This window comes from Emydura macquarii, unplaced genomic scaffold (genome assembly GCF_026122565.2).
Source record: "Emydura macquarii macquarii isolate MOO-44397 ecotype Brisbane River unplaced genomic scaffold, CSIRO-AGI_Emac_v2 contig_2475, whole genome shotgun sequence".
NCBI lineage: Eukaryota > Metazoa > Chordata > Testudines > Chelidae > Emydura > Emydura macquarii.
In genome coordinates, this window is record NW_027132612.1 from 28,647 (window position 1) to 46,672 (window position 18,026).

General features: G+C 49.8%; 1 protein-coding gene across 1 annotated transcript; it reads right to left on the minus strand.

The window, feature by feature from the left end:
- Positions 1-230: 230 nt before the first annotated feature.
- LOC137163179 (C-type lectin domain family 2 member D-like) lies at positions 231-6,019 on the minus strand. The gene is made up of 5 exons (XM_067563307.1): positions 5,823-6,019; positions 3,921-4,054; positions 2,449-2,636; positions 1,441-1,544; positions 231-381 (listed from the first exon to the last, which is right to left on the minus strand). Exons 1-5 carry the CDS (start codon positions 6,017-6,019, stop codon positions 231-233), a joined length of 774 nt encoding a protein of 257 aa, XP_067419408.1.
- Positions 6,020-18,026: the final 12,007 nt, after the last annotated feature.

Sequence of the window (18,026 nt, forward strand, 5' to 3'; positions counted from 1 at the left end):
AAATCTTCTATGATTGCTCTCCTGTTCCACAGAACATGGTAAACTTATCCTCATTTCTGAGATGCTGTGTGTTAACCAGAGGGTGATCCTGAGTTGAAAGCTCGTGTGTACGATTCCTTTGGGAATAGCAAATCTGAGTGTTCTGCGAGTGTGCAGGGGAACAGGAGCTAAGCACTGCAGAGGGATGCTCAGAGAGAGAAAGACCTGTGAACTCCGAAGTCCAACAAGTCTCAAACTTGTGACTCCACGTCACGTCCCTTCCCCGTTGTAAGGGCATCAGGTTTGCTGCAGATCCAGGATCTCTGTGTCCCACACCTCGAGCTGCTGACCCAGTTCTCATCACTCAGATATGCACAGTCACCTCCTCCTCTTATAGGAAATCTGCAACAGATGGGGGTGGGGGGAGGCTGTAGTCAGGGAGTGCTGGGCATTCCCCATCAGTTACACACACACACGCAGGTCAGCAAAGGGAGGAACTGCACGCACAGACATCTGCCCCATTTCAGACTCCTCCTTGGCACAAGGGGAAAAGTAAGAGTGTAGGAAGATAGCAGGTACTGCAGGGCAGGGAGAGGAGTTGGGGCTGAAAAACAACAGCTGGAGCTTCCGGTGATCTGAGTAGATATTTGGCACAGCTTGCCTGCCACTCAGTTTTGCCTGATGCTCTCACAAACCGAGCTTCCCGTCCAGTCCTGTTTGGCCCAAAGTTGAGAGATTCCACAGGCCTCTCTCACATGGCAACAAAGAGCAGCAACTCCCCATGGAGAAGAGTTTGATACAATCCTCCCCAGACAGCTTTGGGACTGTCAGAGTGTTGTGAGCCTATTTCAGACCCTAGGGGCCATCAGGACAGACTCTTATTAGTGAATTACTGTAGCAATTTCCAAGGGAGAGACCTTCAAGTTACACCAACAGAGCAGAGCAGATGCTAGTCTCCATACTACGCAGTTCAGAAGAGTTTAGGGATTTAACTTCCACTGAGACAGCCCACTGGGGAAGGGAGCGCTTGTTAAAATCTACACCAATGGAGCAGCAGCCTTCCCTATGCCCAGGACAGTATTGTATTGTAAAGACCATGGGGCATGGACCATTCAACCCCAAAGGGGAGAGATTCCACAGGTCACTCATACACACAGTGTGGCACCCTCTCCAAAATTTGTTCTGTATTGGTACACTGCCTAGGACAATGGGGTCCTACCTAGTCTAGGGCTCCTAAGCGCTTCAGTAATACAAATAATAATGACAACACCGGCCAGGCCTGAAATGCTGGGGGAACACTGGTTTTAATCTAAGAATGCAGACACATTCTCTCACCCCTCTTCCCTCCCTTCCCCCCGCCCCACCCCCTATCCATAGTAAGATAAATTCTTGTTCCACTGGCAGCACAGCAGACACCTGTGAGCTAACACTGACAACGTTACTAGAGGGAAAGGGACTCACCGGAGGTCGAATTCGGTGCCGTTGGGCCATCTCCAGGGCTGGCCTGGCTCCTTCCGGAGACTGATCCAACGGTCAAAGAAGCCCTTATAGTGCAGCAGGAAATCCTGAAAAATCAGACAAACCAGATTATATTTAGGCCAATGGCTGTGGTGCTCACCTGCCCCTGGGGCTGTGTGTGGCCACTGCTCAGAAGTTCAGGTTTGGATGGGCCACCTGTAGTTTGCCAGCTGAGAGCCCCAGGTCCGACAACACCAGCCCAGCCCGGGCCACAGGGAGGCTGAGAACAAGTCACAGTCTAAATGAACTAGCTGTGGGTCGCAAGACAGGATTCTGCTAGAGCAACAGTTCTTCCCTCCACTGGACCCTTCTAGGTTTGGAAGGGGTCAGAGCTGGCCAGCGAAGGGCCATCAGGACAGCAGCTGGCAGCTCCGCCCTGTGACAGCAGCCTCAGCCAGTGAGCCAATCGCTGACTGAGAATCCCAGTTTGGTGGAAGCCCCATCAGACTGGGACCTACTCAGCTGGGAGCCTACGGACATGTGCAGGAGATGGGGGTGCTCAGAGGACATCTTCACCCCCCCTCTATGTCCATCCCCACATCTATGTTTACATGGACAGACCTGTCCCTGCCCTTCTCCAGTCTGGGCAACTTGGCCATTGCTGGAACCGCTGCCCTCCTTGCTAGGCTCCTTCCCAGCACTTTGCACATAACGTCCCCTGCTCAGCCAAACAGGTGGGGGCTGCTCTGAGGAAGGGCCAAGCTCTCTCCCAGCAAAGCCAAAGAGATTTAGTGCTTCCCTGGGCAGGAAAGTGAGCTAGGAGTGAGGGATCCCTGTGACCCGTGACTGTGAGCCCAGCAGTCGCCAGGGCTGGGATTCGGCTGCCAGAAACACTCTCAGGTTTCCCAGGATAAGACACAACAGGGTAATTTCTGGGAGCCAGAGATTCCAGCCTGATTCCAGCCCTGCCAAGCTCTGTCTGTTGGGATAAAGCATCTGCCGCTTGCTCACCTTTTCCTGCTCACTGGCGAGTCCAGCAAGGGAGGCGTTGAGTGAAGAGCACTGGCTCTGGCTGTAGGTCCAGTTCCCTTCAGTTTTTGAGAAATAATAGCATTTCCCTTGGTATCCGATCCAGCCCTCCGGGCAGCAGGGCCCAGAAGGAAAAGCCGGAGCAGCCAGAGGTGGTTTGGATTTTTCCACTGAAAATGAGGTAGGTAATACAGGGTCAGAGACTGTCATAGAATATTAGAGTTGAAAGGGACCTCAGGAGGTCATCTAGTCCAACCCCCTGAATGAGGTCCCCCCAACCAGATTCTGTATCTAAGCATATGAGGGGAGAGACTCCCTCAGATCCAGGCTGCTGGCTCCTTACACCCCTGGCAGCTGTGCTGAGTGAGGAAATAGGCCATTTGAAACAAGATAGGAAACCAACCCCCTCCTCTTTAGTGGCTTAGTTTTGGGGGTCCAAATCACTGAAATTGCAGCTAACAAGCAACCAAGAGCAGAGTGTGATAACACCAGATGCACCATGAAGGAATGGAGCAGGCAGGTAGGGAGAGCATTACCCAGTGGCTGACACAGACAAATATTCAAACCAAATAAAAATAAAGATTGTGTGGGACACTGGTCGACTAACCCAAGGACATCCTGCTAACCCAGCCAGCTGGCTCCCCAGCCAGGCTCTGTGCTTTAGAGATGTATGTTGGGATGAAGATGGGATTGGACTCACATTAGAAAACAAACCCTAACGGCACTAATCTGTGCAAGGGACTGGCTCCCAGAGAATCTGATGCTAGAGCCAGCCCAGCAGAGATGTGTTTAATGTAAGGTCTGCACAAGTAAGAATTCCAGGGATCTTCCCAGCCTGGGTGTGGACTGACGGGGGGGGAACTAGCACAGCTCAGAGAATTTTATCCTGTGCTTAAAAGAAGCCTGTGCAGAGGTTTAGGAGCCATGAGAATTAGTTTTACAAAGTGCTGTTCCCACAGACAAATAGCCACTAGGTGGCACCAGACGCTCAGAAATGGGAACAGTCTGTGTGGTTAAGAGGCAAGTTAAAAAAGGTTCAGTGCCAGTCATCCTTTAAAGAGACGGTTCAGCTGGGACCTGCCCCAACAGCCTTCAGCAAGTGAGTCTGTCCCAACTCACAGGGAAATTCAGGAGGCACCTGACTCTGGAAACCTCCTTTTGAAAACCCCACGCCCACTTTCTCTTCCCAGGGCAGCAGCAAGGACAGAGTTATGCAAAACGCTTTGGAAAGCCTCCCTGAAATTTAACCCTTCCAGGGAAGGAGCAGCAATCGGGTCTAACACCAAGGACACATCGGAGGAGCCAGTGCAGTAGGTTAATGCTCAGAGGCAGAGTTATTATGTCTAACAGCTAAGTCAGGACAAGCCATTTTAGACCCACTGGATTCACTGGTTAGTCACTTCTCTGCCTCCCCAGACCCAGGGCAGCAGAGACTGGGTGGGCCAGGCCCTTACCTGCTAGAAATGCTGCTAGGGTAGCAATGATGATCAGAACTGGGACTGTAACTGGCACGAGGACTTGCCAGGAAGCACATTTCCTGAGCTTGTCATTAAACCTGTGACCTGAAAGAGACAAAGCCTGAGAGCTTCTGAAGAGCAGTCACATTAACAGGATCAGTGTCTGAGTGTTGATCGAGTAAGTATCTACTGTGACTCCAGGGTGCTTCCCTCCCGCCTGTGTACAGACAGTAACTACATCCCCCAGTCCGAGGGCTAAACATAATAATAAACTCGCCCAGTCCCAAATCAGCCCCACACTAGCCCAACCAGCACATAGTTAATGGCTCCTATTACTGGAAGATACCACTGGACTGTTGAATTTCTCCCACTGCTCCTGCATAGACTCTCAGATCTGCTACCCAGACTCACTCTCGGCTCCTAACTGAGCAGAGAAGAGAAGTGCTGGGAATGTGTCACTCACTCACCTTTTTTCTGTCCCCTACTGGGAAGAAGTGGATTGAAAAAATAATCAGACTTTCCCCACACACTCAATGCTGCACCTGCACTGCTGTAGCATTTCAGCGATGACACTACCTACGCCAGAGGGGGGGGGTTTCTGTCTGAGTAGCTATTCCACCTCCCACAGAGGCAATAGTGAGGTTCATGGGAGAATTCTCCTGTCGACATAGTCCTGTCTACACTAGGGGTTAGGTGGGTTTAAACTGAATCATTCAAGGCTGTGAATTTTTCACACACTTGAAAAGCAGTCTGTTATATCGACCTAATTTCCTTGTCCCTGTCTACTCCAGCTGCACCCAAACCCTGGATTAGGTCAGGCAGTCAGAGACCAGTCAGAAAGTTGGGCCACTCAACCCCCTGCTTCCCTTTTAGCTCATGCAAAATCCATCTGGTGTCAGAGCCGCCTGAAGACATCCCCAGCGCAGACTGCAGCCTCTGACCGTCTGAGTAACAAGGGGTTCGGGTTTTCTATTTGCAGCTACAATATCGTCAGGTTCACAGCATTTAACAGAGTCACTGGCAGAGCCTTTGGGCAGCCATCCTGGGACAGACCCACTGGGTTTCTAAAGCTCCTTCCCTAATCTAAGTGCAGTTACATGAGGGCAGAGTAGCAAAGGCATCAGATGTACAACAGGAAGATCTATCAATCTTCTTCCTGCCCCACATATAGGTACCTCTGTGCTGAGAGTCTGAAGCAAGCCCCAGGTCCCCCAGACTAAGGACTGGCCTCTCTGCTCCTGCCCCAGAGTTCACACAAGGGTCCAATCTCTCAGATTCCCTGCAACCCTTGATTTTCCTTGTCTGAAGAAAGTTTCCTTTGAAATCTTGATTCTCAGGACAGAGAGGGGATTTCCATCTGTGACAGTGACACACTGACAGAGGGGTACTCAGCGGAATGACCCCTGACTGCCCCCATGGGAGATGAAGCTTCCAGCTCCAGCATGTGTGAGATTTGGAGATCTCAACATCCCCATCCCCCTCTTCCTGCACAGCAGCTTTAGGAAGAGCTTTCCCCAGAGCTCAGGGCCACATCTCACAGGCACAGCAGCTGCACCAGCAAAAATGCAGGAGCAGATGGTGTTACCTGCCACCCCCAGACTTGGGTTCATTTTCATGCACACGCAGGGTTTTGCCTCTGTGTAATGGTTTGGGTGAACGGCTCTCACTTTCCACAGAGAGGGAATGTAAAAATGAAGCAGACCAGAGGGAGACGGGGACCAGGGTTTCAGAGGGGTCGCAACCCCTGCCCACTGCAAGACCTTTGGCCAAATCCAGGAACACAAAGTACAAGCAGCAGAGACAAGCTGGGTACCTGTTCCATAGGAGCTCACTGGCACACTCAGTTTCCTGCTGCATCCACATGTGGTAGCTTTCAACGGTGCCTGGAACTGTTCAAACCTGTCCCCCTCTGGAGATGCCTCAGTGACTCTGCCCAGCCTCTTCCCATCGCCTGGCTCCCCTTTTTCCTCCACAGGTTCACACCAGTTAAGTGGCTCCTTTAGCTGCTGTTCCTCATCAGTGGGACACCCTCCTTCTTCCATCTCTCCTCTCACACCACAAGCCTGGGACGCTTGCTGGGTTCCAATCAGCTCCATCTCAGGGGCCACGACATCGGATTCAGGGCTTGTCTATATTCAGATCTGCACTGGTTTAGTTTACTGTCTGATGTTCAACCAGTGCAAGTGTTTGAACCAGGCTGATTTGATCCAGCTGAAGTCCTTTAGGAAGAGTTTGAAGATAAACTGGTTCAAGTGTGTATGTGGAGACGCTTATTTCAGTTTAACTCCACTTTGCAGGTGCAGATGTATGTGTAAACGAGTCCTCAGATGCTGCAGGGTGAGTTCCAAGCAACGGCAGATGTCCCAGACCAAACTCCAATCTGTAAGACAGTGTACAAGGCAGCACCATTCATTTGTGCTGAGTCATTCTGCTTTTTCAAAGACACCCAGGACCATTTGCAAGTGCAACAAAAATGGTATGTGGTCCTCTGCCCCCATGCCAGATTCCCTGAAGCGCCCCCCCGCACACCCTCCAGTCATTATCAATGGGTGCCATAATAATTAAACCTCTCCCTTGCCATCAGCCCAAAGCACAGGCGAGATGGGGCAACAGAGATTGGTTCCCCCACCACACACAGGAAACTGCCTCTGTGTACAAGTGGGGGAGGGAGCAGCCCCACTTACTGACAGACAGGTGCCCTCAATGGTTCTGTTCACTGTCAGAAACACAGAGCAATTAGCAAATGCAATAACTAAAATACCTCTCATCCCCCTCCCAACCCTCCCACCCCCAGCCATCAGTGGGTGCCAGTTAAATCCCCTCCCCCCAGCCCAAAGAGCTCTAAAGAGAGCTACACACAGGAATTTGCCCTCCCGTGACAGACAGATGTGTGCACGTGAGGAGGGAAAAGCCCCTGCCACTCCCACAGGCCAAGTGAAGACGGTGATGGGGAAGAACCAGACACATACATCCAGGCCAGTCTGCAAATCTCCTCTACACATGTGAGAACACAGGGTAGAAACCAGGGGGAATAAAGGAAAAAAAATGCCTTTAAATTGTTTTTTTTTCATTTTGTTATTTGAATTACAATTTTTTTTCCTTTTTAGAAATTAACCTGTTTAAAATGAAGTCTGAATTTGATACATAATATGTTAAGGCCTAAGCTCATTATATTCTCTTAAAAGAAAAGAATATAAAAAAATATACTTAGAAGAAAGTAAAAAAAACTCAATATGCTGAATCCATGAGCCCATATCAAAATCTTTGAGTTAAAGGCAGCTTTTCTATATAAAGAAAAAAAATCAAGGGAAAAAACATCTCACTTTTGATTTCAAGCTTTATATATAAGGCATAATAGGCCATGTACTGTATAAAGGGCTTGATCCTGAGGGACCCAGGGGTTATGCTACTGGGTGCAAGACTGTTTAATAAAAATTAATTTCATATGTCATTTTGTTTAATTAAATTCCAGTTACCATCCTAATGCAGCTTGACACAAGTCACCAGCAAAAAATTAATTATCTAGTAAATGAGCAAGATCTCATCATTTTTTAACACACTAGGGGAGGGGAGCACCAGCCCCTGCTCCAATCCCATTGGCTGGAGTTTCTCGCACAGGCCCCCACCCCTTAGGAAAAGAACAAGACCATTGGGGCAGAGTTAGCAGAGCTGTTGCTGGGGCTGCTGATCAGAAGCAGAATCTGGCTTGTTTTGCCAGTGAGCCAAACAGTTCCCGCGTGAGTCCCAGGATTTGGGCTTGTTCGCGGCACGCAGCAGCCACTTCGCTTCTTTTCCGGCTGGTGCTTCTGCATCCGCCAGCTTCTGGGGCAGCGCCCCCCATTGCAAGTGCTAAATACCCCCAGGGAACCACCACCAGCAAGCCACACTCAGACAAAACTGCACCTTTCCGCTTTTTGTGCTTTATTTTCCATTCTCTCTAGCTTAACTCAGGGCAGCAGTCACCATATTGCCCTCCCAACGAGGGAGGGGCAGCACTGAAAACCTGCCAGGGGAAACACCCAGCAGCCCCACCCCTCCCAAATTGCACTAAGTCAATACATTAAGTGTAGATGAGGCCTTGGGTGGGAAGAAGGGTTGCACTGACTGAGCTAGTGCCATATCGGAGCCTGAGGGAGCAGTCACTCAGGGAGAATCTAAGCCCTGACCTCCAGTCAGGCACTTAGGTACTTTTAAGGATCTGCCCTCCTGGAAAACTGCCTGGTCTTCTGCACCCTGCATTCGCTAACTCAAGTTAGGACTAGAGTACATGCTGCTTTCTAGTGAAGATAGCTTATTGAGCCAAAGGCGGTTGGGTTGTTTATAAAAATTAAATTCATTCTCCTAGAATTAAGTAAGGTTGATACAAGGCAGGCTTCAAACCTGCTTGAGAGCTTGTGTACACTGAAGTTTGCACCACTTTAAAATCTATTTTAAATAAAATTAGTCTACTTTCTGTATAGACCAGTCCTCAGTAACAGCCTATGCCCCAACTCCACAAAAGGTAAGTTGGCTCCTGCAACCCATTGATTTCTATGGGAGTTCAGCCCTTAAATACCTTTGAAGATCTGGGCTCATGTTCTCAAAAATTCTCAGCACATGATAGCTCTTGCATTGTTCACAGGAGTTTCTCTCTCTCAGAAATCTGAGCAGAGGCTCCTCAGTGGGTTAAGTTATCAGAGCTCTACTGAATACTAGAGCTATGAATTTGTATCAGCTGAGAATCTGCCCCTTCATCTTTACTAGCCATCCTGAATCCCCGGGCAGTTGAGAGATTTGGGGAGGATTTCCTCCCTTTAAACGTCACTGCCTACTTCAGCTTCTGTGGAAAAAGGGTTGATATTCATCAAAAAGCCTTAAAATGACAGCTCAATTTGCTCAGAAATGCACACACACAAGTTTTCAGAAGATTAAAAATTAAGGCCAAGGTTTTCAGAAGTGGCTAGTGAATTTGGGTGGTCAATTAGTGAAACCTTAAAGAGGCACCTGCCCTCTTCACATAGTGCTGAGCTTGATTTTCAAAGTCAGGCTTCCTTTAAATGCCTCAATTCAGACTCACAAGCCACTTCTGAAAAACCTTGGCCAACATGATACAAAGATCTGATCAACATTAGTCGTTTACAAGGACTTTTTTTTTTTTTTTTTTTTTTTTAAGTGCAATATGCCGGGGCTAGCACAACAAAACTCCTCTCTCAGCTGGATCCTCTGAACATTTCACTCATTAGGATTTCTATTCCATTGTATATGGCTGCCTATGTATTTTTCAAAATAGCTCTGCACTCAACAGCTCCTACTCTGGTACCTAAACAGAGCCCTTATCTTGCAGACTATTTTAATCATGAGTCATGTCCATAAAGTAAACCCGCCTAGACACCAAATGGCAGGACCTAATACCACCTCTGGAGGTGATGACCCCTGGTGGGCCAGCCTCTATTCTACCCTGACCCTACAGGACACAAGGGCATCAGCTGGTGGCTCCTTCACGGAGCCATGAGCACGGGTGTGTACTGGTCACAGTTCACACCTCACCCTGACACCTACCCCTTCTGCGGCATGAGGGAGACTGGTGCACCTCTATCTCGAGTGCACCAGGCTGCAGCCCCTGTTCCGGCTCCTCCAGAACCACCTGCTGAGTTCTGGCTGCACTTTTCCCCGCACACCTCATCTGTGGCCCAACAAAGCTGTGGGACCTCCGCACCAACCTCCTCCTAGCCCTGGCCAAAATGGGCATCTACAAAACCAGAGAGAGGAGGTTGGCTAGGGGGACGCTTTGTGATTATGGCACCTATTCCCATTCCTCGATCCGTTTATGCAGCCGGGCAGAGTTCTTCTGGGCAGCATCTGTGGGCTCCCTCAACACATTCAGGGAGCAGGGGGTGCTGTTGGGGGTTTTCTGCTTGGTGTCCTCTTCCAGTTCCCTTCGTTTGACCCTGTGATCCCCCCGCCCATTTCCTGTTTTTTGCATTAGTTGTCCCATGGAATCATTTGCATCCCAGGTCCAGTGACTCCTCCCCTTAGGCTGGGGGAAGGGCCTTTAGCAAGCCCGCCCACTTCCCAGAACACAAATAGACCAGCTGAGTGTTCTTGATGGGGACCTCCTCTTTGATAGCAGGTCTTGGGGTTAACACCACAGAAGCATGGGTCAGCTCCCCTGTTCTCAGAGATTGTCCCAGTCTCTCTGCAGACTCAGGCAGATGTTTGTCACTTACACAGATCACTGTTCCAATCGTCTCTTCCCAAGGACTCAAAATTTAACAAATCCAAAACACTGAACCTGAGGTAGTCACATGACTCCAGGAGCCAGGGCCCTAGTCAGGGTCCATAGTGTTTATGCCTTAATTGGGCCATGATGAATCCCACACAGTTCCAACCAAACCAGATTAAGACATGCCACGTAGCTGGGACTCTACCCCTCAGTTAGGGCAGTATGAATGAATCCCTGCCCACCCGCCCCGTCCGCCTAAATATGCTTTGAGGATCTGGGCCTTGCTCCCTCCCAAGTCTGGGAAACCTACAAACTCAGGTGCATCTGAGAACAGGGGAGCTCCAACAAAGTGGTTTATAACTTCCATCAGAGCACCCACACCTGTGATAACATTGGAATCCCAGGGGTCATTCAGAAAGCAATCAGAAACGTAGGACTGGAAGGGACCTCGATAGATCTCGGTCAGTCCCATGTACTGAGGCAGAATTAAGTATTGTCTAGCTCAGCGTTTTTCAAATGCAGCCACCAGCAGATATTTTTGGTGCCACGACAGCCACCAAAGCATGGGTGGAGATTGGGGGGACAAATTAATAGCCCTTCCCTGCAGTGCCCAGCTCCTGAATAGCTGTTATCAAGGGCAACAAGACACACTGCGTTGGTATTTGTGCTGGTGCACCACACAATCTCCTCAGAGGCTCCAGGCAGCACCTCTGGAGACAAGTGGTGCAAGAATGTGTGGCACTGGAGGCAGCTCATCAGTGGAGGTGTATATGGTGTTCGGTTGCTAGAGCTCTACCTCACTCCCACCCGGTCAGGGCATAGGGAATCTGGACTCTGCAGGAGGCTGGTGTGAGCCATCCACAGGAGCTGTGCAAACAAATCAGATGTAGACCCCTTGTTCTAGTGTATAAGTGAGATAGAGGTAGAGAGAAATGTTTATGATAATGGCATAGTACTGTTTAGTGTGGCATAAGTGGACTCCATCTTGTTAGTTTCTTAAAGTGAGCTCTGTCCTGAAACTTGTACTATTGAACCTAAAAATATCTTGATAAATTGTCTTTGTGTGAGTGAGGAATGTATGTGCAGGGCATAAAAGGACACCAACCTAAACTGCTCTAACAACAGAAAGGGGAGTAAAGACACCAACTGCCATCCTAACCCTGAAGGCTGAAGAACACCTATCAACGACTCTAAAGTGCAAATTAATGACCCTAAAGTACAGAAGGATCCATTCTGGGAACAAAGAAAGTATAGAAATTAGAGAATCATCATGCTTTCAATTAGCTGGTGATTAACAGCTATACTGTACCCAGAGGCAGCACGACACAACAAGGTCCATAGACTTACATGAGAGCCAGCAAGTATAAAAGATGAGTAAAAACATGGAAACTTTGGGTCTCATTCTGCAATTGTCATCTTGGAGCATCGGATTCACGTCTGACAGAGGCCTGGCTCCCTCCTCATGCCCAGCCTAGTTGGCCACTAGGCTGGCTCAAGCAACACATAAAGGGACTGGTAATTATATATCACCAGCTTGCAGAACCTTATGACTGTGTGTGTGAATGTGACTGCTTTTTAATATTCTTACATGTACAATAAATGTGGCATATTGCCTTGTCCCCCTGAATAAGACCCTGCTAGTCTTTTCTAAGTATACTGGTGAGTTCCCAATCCACCTTCCCTGAGGCAGGGTCTTGCTGAAGGGCCACAGGAGGTAGGGACAGAGAGACAAGTTTGTCAGAGCAGCCACCAGAAAGAGTAGGCAGCTGCACTCTGAGGCCACCAAAAAAAAATTTGTGAGAACCCAATGTAGATCCCGGGACAATCTAGATCAAACCTCTCACCTGATTCTTGTCTATTTCTCCGATTCCTCCTTCGCTGTCAGACAGGCTGATAAACATGTGCTGAGATGAGTAATGAGCTGGTCTCAGATGAATCTGATGAAAAAGCAGAATGATTCTTTTAGAGGATCAATGATATACTACAGAGAGCCAAAACTGGGATTAAAATGCTGTTTGAGCAAGAGGAGGGCCACTGGACAATACTTATCTGATCAGTAAGTGCTCAGTCTGTCTGTATGTCCCAGGGATGTTCCTACAAAGGAAGAACAATGGTATTGAGCTAAGCTACTAAAGATCAATTCAAGAAGTCCACCGAAAAGAGATGCCTGATGTTTTTGGATGCAGTTTGGAATTAATGCATTGTTTTAAGGTGTTGAGCATAATGTAATTTTAGCCCCCAAAATTACTAGATTTACTTTTGAGAAACAAGGTTTGGTAGGCTGAATTTGACCTTTTTTCTAACCAATGCTAATTCAGCGGAGTGACACCCAGCACTTTCTACCATATTATGTTAGTCATGTGGCTCTTAACACACCTTTGGGGCCTCCACAATTACAATTACAAATAGCTAATTAATAAAAAGAATAAATTCCAAACCATGCACAAGCAAACAAACAATAGTTACTTCAGTAAATTAACACTTCAAAAAAAAAAAAGATTAGGTCAAACATTTTCTGTCAAAATGCTTTTTCAGCATAAAATTGGGTTTTTGGCTAACTGAAGTCCAAGTTTTTATGTCATGTTGCAGAAGAATTCCTAGGGTTAGAAGGTTGCTTCCTTTTGCAATTTGGATTTTTAAGAGCTATTTCGTTACTACTCTGCTTGATTAGACCACTGCAGTTGTGGAAGTGTAGTCACCTATCCTTTAGGAAATCGGAGGGTGTGCAGGGTGTGCACTTGGAATGGAGCAACTTGATGTCCTTGTCCAATGCTGCAACTACAATATCTCCCAAATCATCCACATCTCACATAGCTGTGTGGCATGCCATAAAGCAAACCACTTTCAGTTTAACCTGATGCAATAAAACAGCAGTAGAAAACGTGCTGGGAGCCACACTAATACCAAAGTCAGTCAAGCACATTGAGAAAAATGGAACAGCATTTTTCTTATGCTTCTCTGTCTTCATATGCTACACAAGATCTTCATGGGCGGGGGGAGGGAAGGGACATAAAGGGCACATTTACAAGCTTTTGCAGCCATTCAGACCAACTTCCCCTGCCACAGGCATGATCCATTGTTTCAGGTCCTTCTCTTCCTACTTGCAGTAGCTTTTCCCATACTTGACCCATTTGCTTGAAGGTGGTGTGGATTTTGAACCCACAACACCTTTAAACAAGTGGGCCAAGTATGGGTAAAGCTACTGCAAGTAATCATAGGACACACAAAATCAGAACCCACCCAGCTTGCCCAGCACACGAGGACAGTAATAAATTCCCAAGCATTAGTCAATTTCTACACTTTTTTGCTAGGACAAATTGCCAACTCAGACTTTAAGGCCAGAAGGGAGCATCCTGCCTCAGACCCCCTGCACGTTGCAGGCCACTGCACCTCACCCACCCACTCCTGTGAGACCAAAAACCTCGGGCCAGGAACACACCAGGGCAGCCAAATTATTAGTCAATTTCTGTACGGTTCTAGGACAGCACTAAACGGGTTTGACACAGTCACTGTCTCGTGTGACAGGGAACATTATATTTGCGATCCATTCGATTGCAGCGCTCTGCACGTGGTCATAGAAGGGTATCTGGGGCCCCCTGCCATTCCCCAGTCTGCATGCACTTCCCTGCGCCCCCAGCACTGACCCAGGTCCCTACATCGCAGCGCCTCCAGTCCCCCTTGAACCAGGCAGACCCAGCTACCTACACACACAGCACCGCACCCACCAGACAGAGCCCTCGGGGTAATAAAACAGACACAAAATATCCTATAAAAATCAGCAGATCTGTTCCCAGGGAGGGATGATACAGTCCGTTCAGGAGCCGCTCCAGGGCACTAGGAGTAGCAGCATGATGGTACAGGAAGAGGAACCCGCAACCCCCGCCGGGCCCAGCTCCTCCACCCCCCCTCCTGCTGCTGTTCAATCAGCTCGCCCCCCCCCCCCCCCACCGCCTATCGCGTCAACGTGAGCCATGCGGGCCACCATCCCAGCCCACCCAGCAGCATGAACTAACTGACCCTGCCATGAACGGTCAGGCCCCTCCAGCGAGCCCCTACCCGGTTCCCAACTCCCCTCTCCCATCATGAACCCAGAGTCAGCCTGGCAACACCCCACCCCCACCCACTGCCATGGCTCCCACCTGAGCGAGGGGCTGAGGAGCGGGCAGGGCTCTAGGGGCACGCTCCATCTGCCAGGCAGACTCTGCTTCCTCCCCTACAGCGGGGAGGACTCCGTCCGTCCGTCCGCCCACCACCAAAGCAAAGCCGAACCGAGCAGCTCGACACCACCCCTCCCGCCACGTGCCTCCGCTCACCTTTTTTTAAAGCGCGCTGCAGCCACCGAGAGCCCCGCCTGTCACTCATGCAAGTCCTGCCCCCTGTGGCACGTGGCGCTGCCCAGTTACGGAGCAGTTCCCGGTGCTGCGGATCCCAGGCGGAATCAGGAGGGTTTTGCGGCGTTTCCGGCCGGTGCTTCTGTGCCCGCCGGCTTCGGGTGCGGCGGTACCCTCCCCCCTCATTGCAAGTGCGGAATCTGCCAGTTTGTCGCAGGCAGCGGAAACCACCTTCCTTCCATTCTGAGCAACGTGGCTCAGGTTCTAAGTGAATGGGCGGGCGGCTTCTAATCTGCTTTAAATAAAACGAGTCTGGTTTCTGTAAGGTGGCGCAACTCCTCAAGCGTCAGCTCCTGCAACCCCTAGATTTCGGTGGGAGCTCAGCACTTACATACCATTGAAGAGCTGGGCTCATGGTCTCAAAAATTCCCAGCACGGGATCGCTCTGACACTGTTCGCAGGAGTTTCTCTTCCAGGAATCAGAGCAGAGGATCCTTAGGGGGTTAAATGATCAGAGTTCCATTGAATACTAGAGCGAGGGATTTGTATCAGCTGAGAAGCTGCCCCTCCCTCTTTACTAGTCATCCTGAATCCCAGGGCAGTTCAGAGATTTGGGAAGGTTCCCTCACTCCACATCTCACTGCCTACTTTAGCTTCTGTGGAAAAAGGGTTGATGTTCATCAAAAAACCTTAAAATGACAGTGAAGTTTGCTCAGAAATGCACACAGACAGCTTTTCAGACTAAGATTAAAAGTAGGTCCCTTCCTCCTGTGCTTGCCAGGGTGCATCCCCATGGGATTTTACTCATGCTTACTTCAAAGACAGGAATGTTGGGGGAGGGATCTTCTCTTTCCCCTCACCCCAGGTGAGTACACATCATGAGTGGGTAAATCACTTTGGGCTGGGCTCTTCCCCTCTGCAGGTGGGTGCATGTCACAGGTGGGTAGATCCTGATGGGTGGGTTCTCTAGCAGACTAGGTCTCTGAAATCCTTTGGGAGTGGAGGAAGTGATGGGGTTTAAAGTGGTTTAATCACATGGCACCACCTCGGACAGGGGCTTGAGCTACTAGCCAGGGAACAAGAAACTACCATTCAGCCCCTGCCCCTCACCCCTGAACTGTCCTGCTTGATCTCAGCTTTCAATCGGTTGGAGAATCTGGAGCAGGCAGGGGAGCCAGGGCCAGGACTTTTGCCCCCAGCATGGCTTTGCTGCCCCTGGGGAGTCACAGTTACGTGGGAGAGCTGATCCCAGCCCAGCACCTGCAGCAGTGTCTTCAGCCTTTGTGTCGCTGAGAGGGACACTGGAGTCAGTGGCTGTGTCCATTTACAGCCAAGTGCCACCGTAGGAGCTTGTCAATGGCAATGGACACCTGGAGCCTGCAGGGGAGCCAAGTAATGGGGCCTCACTGCCTGGGAACAGGCTGGAGAGAGACGCTGAGACTGCCCCAGATGGGGCCCTGTTCTCAGGGGCAGCAGCAACTGCCCAACGCCCCATCCGTGGGCAGCAGGAACTTGATCCCTCCCAGGGACTCCTAGGGGCACTGATCCCTGTGTCTGGCACACACAGCGGTGGCCATGTGGCTGTGTAGTGTCCTTTTGGGCTGTGTGTGTCAGACCCCCTGTGACAACACTGGCCCATCTTCACCTGGTTCTTTCTCCTCCCTTCTGCTGCGTATCGCCAGTGTGAGACTCCACGGTGTGGTGACAGGCGCACTGGGCAACATGGGCACAGCTAGCACTCAGCAGGGGACACAGCGGGGGGGGGGGGGGGCTGGTGGGCAGCTTGAATTCCTGCCCCCAGAACATACGGGTCCTTACCCCTTTACCTCTGTGCTCACCAGGCCTCATGACAGCGTGGCTGGGAGTGCATTGGACTGAGGCGAAAGAGGGGCTGTTCCCCCACTGCCAGCATTGCCTGGCCCTCTGGGCTCTTCTCTCAGAACATCTGACAGAAGGCGCACTTGACAGAATACTGCATGTTTTAGGGCAGCTCCAGCCCTGGGACTGTCAGGGAGACGTGTCATAGAATCATAGAAGATCAGGGTTGGAACGTGTGACCCATCAGTGCCTAGGGCAGCCACCTGAAAATGCCAAGGTCAGGGCAGGCTGTAAAAGGAGAGCAGATTCTCCCAGCACTGCTGGGTGACAGTGAAGTTAGTCCTGTCATCTTGACATCAATCCTGGGCCAAATAATGGAGCAGCTGATACGGGAGCTGATTAATCAAGAATTAAGGGAGGGTAATATAACACAATGCCAATCAATATGAGTATGGAAAATTGATCCTGTCAAAGTAACTTGGTATCTATTTACAAGAGGGACTGAACAGGGCCAGATTGAGACCTTGGCTCTATAGGCCCATAACTGGTGCTCTAATATCAGTGGGATTTTTTTAAAAGGTTTCTAGGCTTCATTGTCAAGAAAAACTTGAGTGATCTGAACGTATCCAACACAATGTCTGCCTGGGTCCATAGAGAGATTGAAACAACTACTTATGTATCAGTATGGGGTGGTGAAGCACTGGAATGGGTTACCTAGGGAGGTGGTGGAATCTCCATCCTTAGAGGTTTTTAAGATGAGGCTTGACAGAGCCCTGGCTGGGATGATATAGCTGAGGTTAGTCCTGCTTTGAGCAGGGGGTTGGACTAGATGACCTCCTGAGGTCCCTTCCAACTCTAATATTCTATGATTCTATATGTATAGACAAGGCCCAGTTTACACAAGGTTGTTATGCGAGCTATCACCATGACAGTCTGGCATACACAGCGCCCGGCAATGCCACGAGGTATTGCTTGTCTCTATTACTTAGCTGTAAAACCCTCCTACAACGTGTGGAACTATCACAGCTTGATGGTATTTTACTTTGCAGGGTAACAGTGATATTTTGGACTTGTTGTTCTATAGGAGAATTGAGTAACCCCAAAATTGTGCAGTGGGAGAGATGTGCCTTTCCTAGGCACCAGAGACAGAAGGCGCACATATCTTTCAGTCTGAACAAATCTAATATAAAAATTGGCTTCTGTCTTTCCTAAGCTATTTGCCAATGCATTTTTGGGACAGTTCTTCTGGAAAGCTGTATGGGTGGCAATAGCAACTGAAGTGGGAGATAATGGTAAACTGTAAGCAGCTGTAGGAAGGCTTTTCTGCAGCTGCAAGTAGCGTGTTTTGAAGTGAGTGGGCTGTGAGGAAGCAGTTCTGCCCCCTGCGATGCCCCGAGACCACTCTCTCCTCTCCCGCCTTTTGGAGCGCTGTGTCTCATGCACACAGCCCTCCACACACTGCCACCAGAATATACAGATCTCACGGCAGTGCGCAATGCCCCAAGACCACATTGTCCCTCTCCTGCCTTTTGGAGCGCTGTGTCTCATGCACACAGCACTCCACACACTGCCACCAGAGAACACAGATCTCACGGCAGTGCGCAATGCCACAAGATTTCACAGCAGCTCATGCTGCCGCCAGAGTGTACAACAGAACTCGTGGCAGCATGTGGAGGGAGACTACAGGGGCCGGACCAAAAAGGTTGGTGGGCCGTATCGGCCCACAGGCCAGATGTTTGACACCCCTGTGCT

Coding starts and splice junctions, on each gene's coding strand:
- LOC137163179 (XM_067563307.1), bottom strand. CDS start 6,019: ATGGAGCTGATTGGAACCCAGCAAGCGTCCCAGGCTTGTGGTGTGAGA. Junction 4,055..5,822: donor GCATCTCCAGAGGGGGACAG/GTTTGAACAGTT, acceptor ACTGCTCTTCAG/AAGCTCTCAGGCTTTGTCTC. Junction 382..1,440: donor GGCACCGAATTCGACCTCCG/GTGAGTCCCTTT, acceptor CATCTGTTGCAG/ATTTCCTATAAGAGGAGGAG.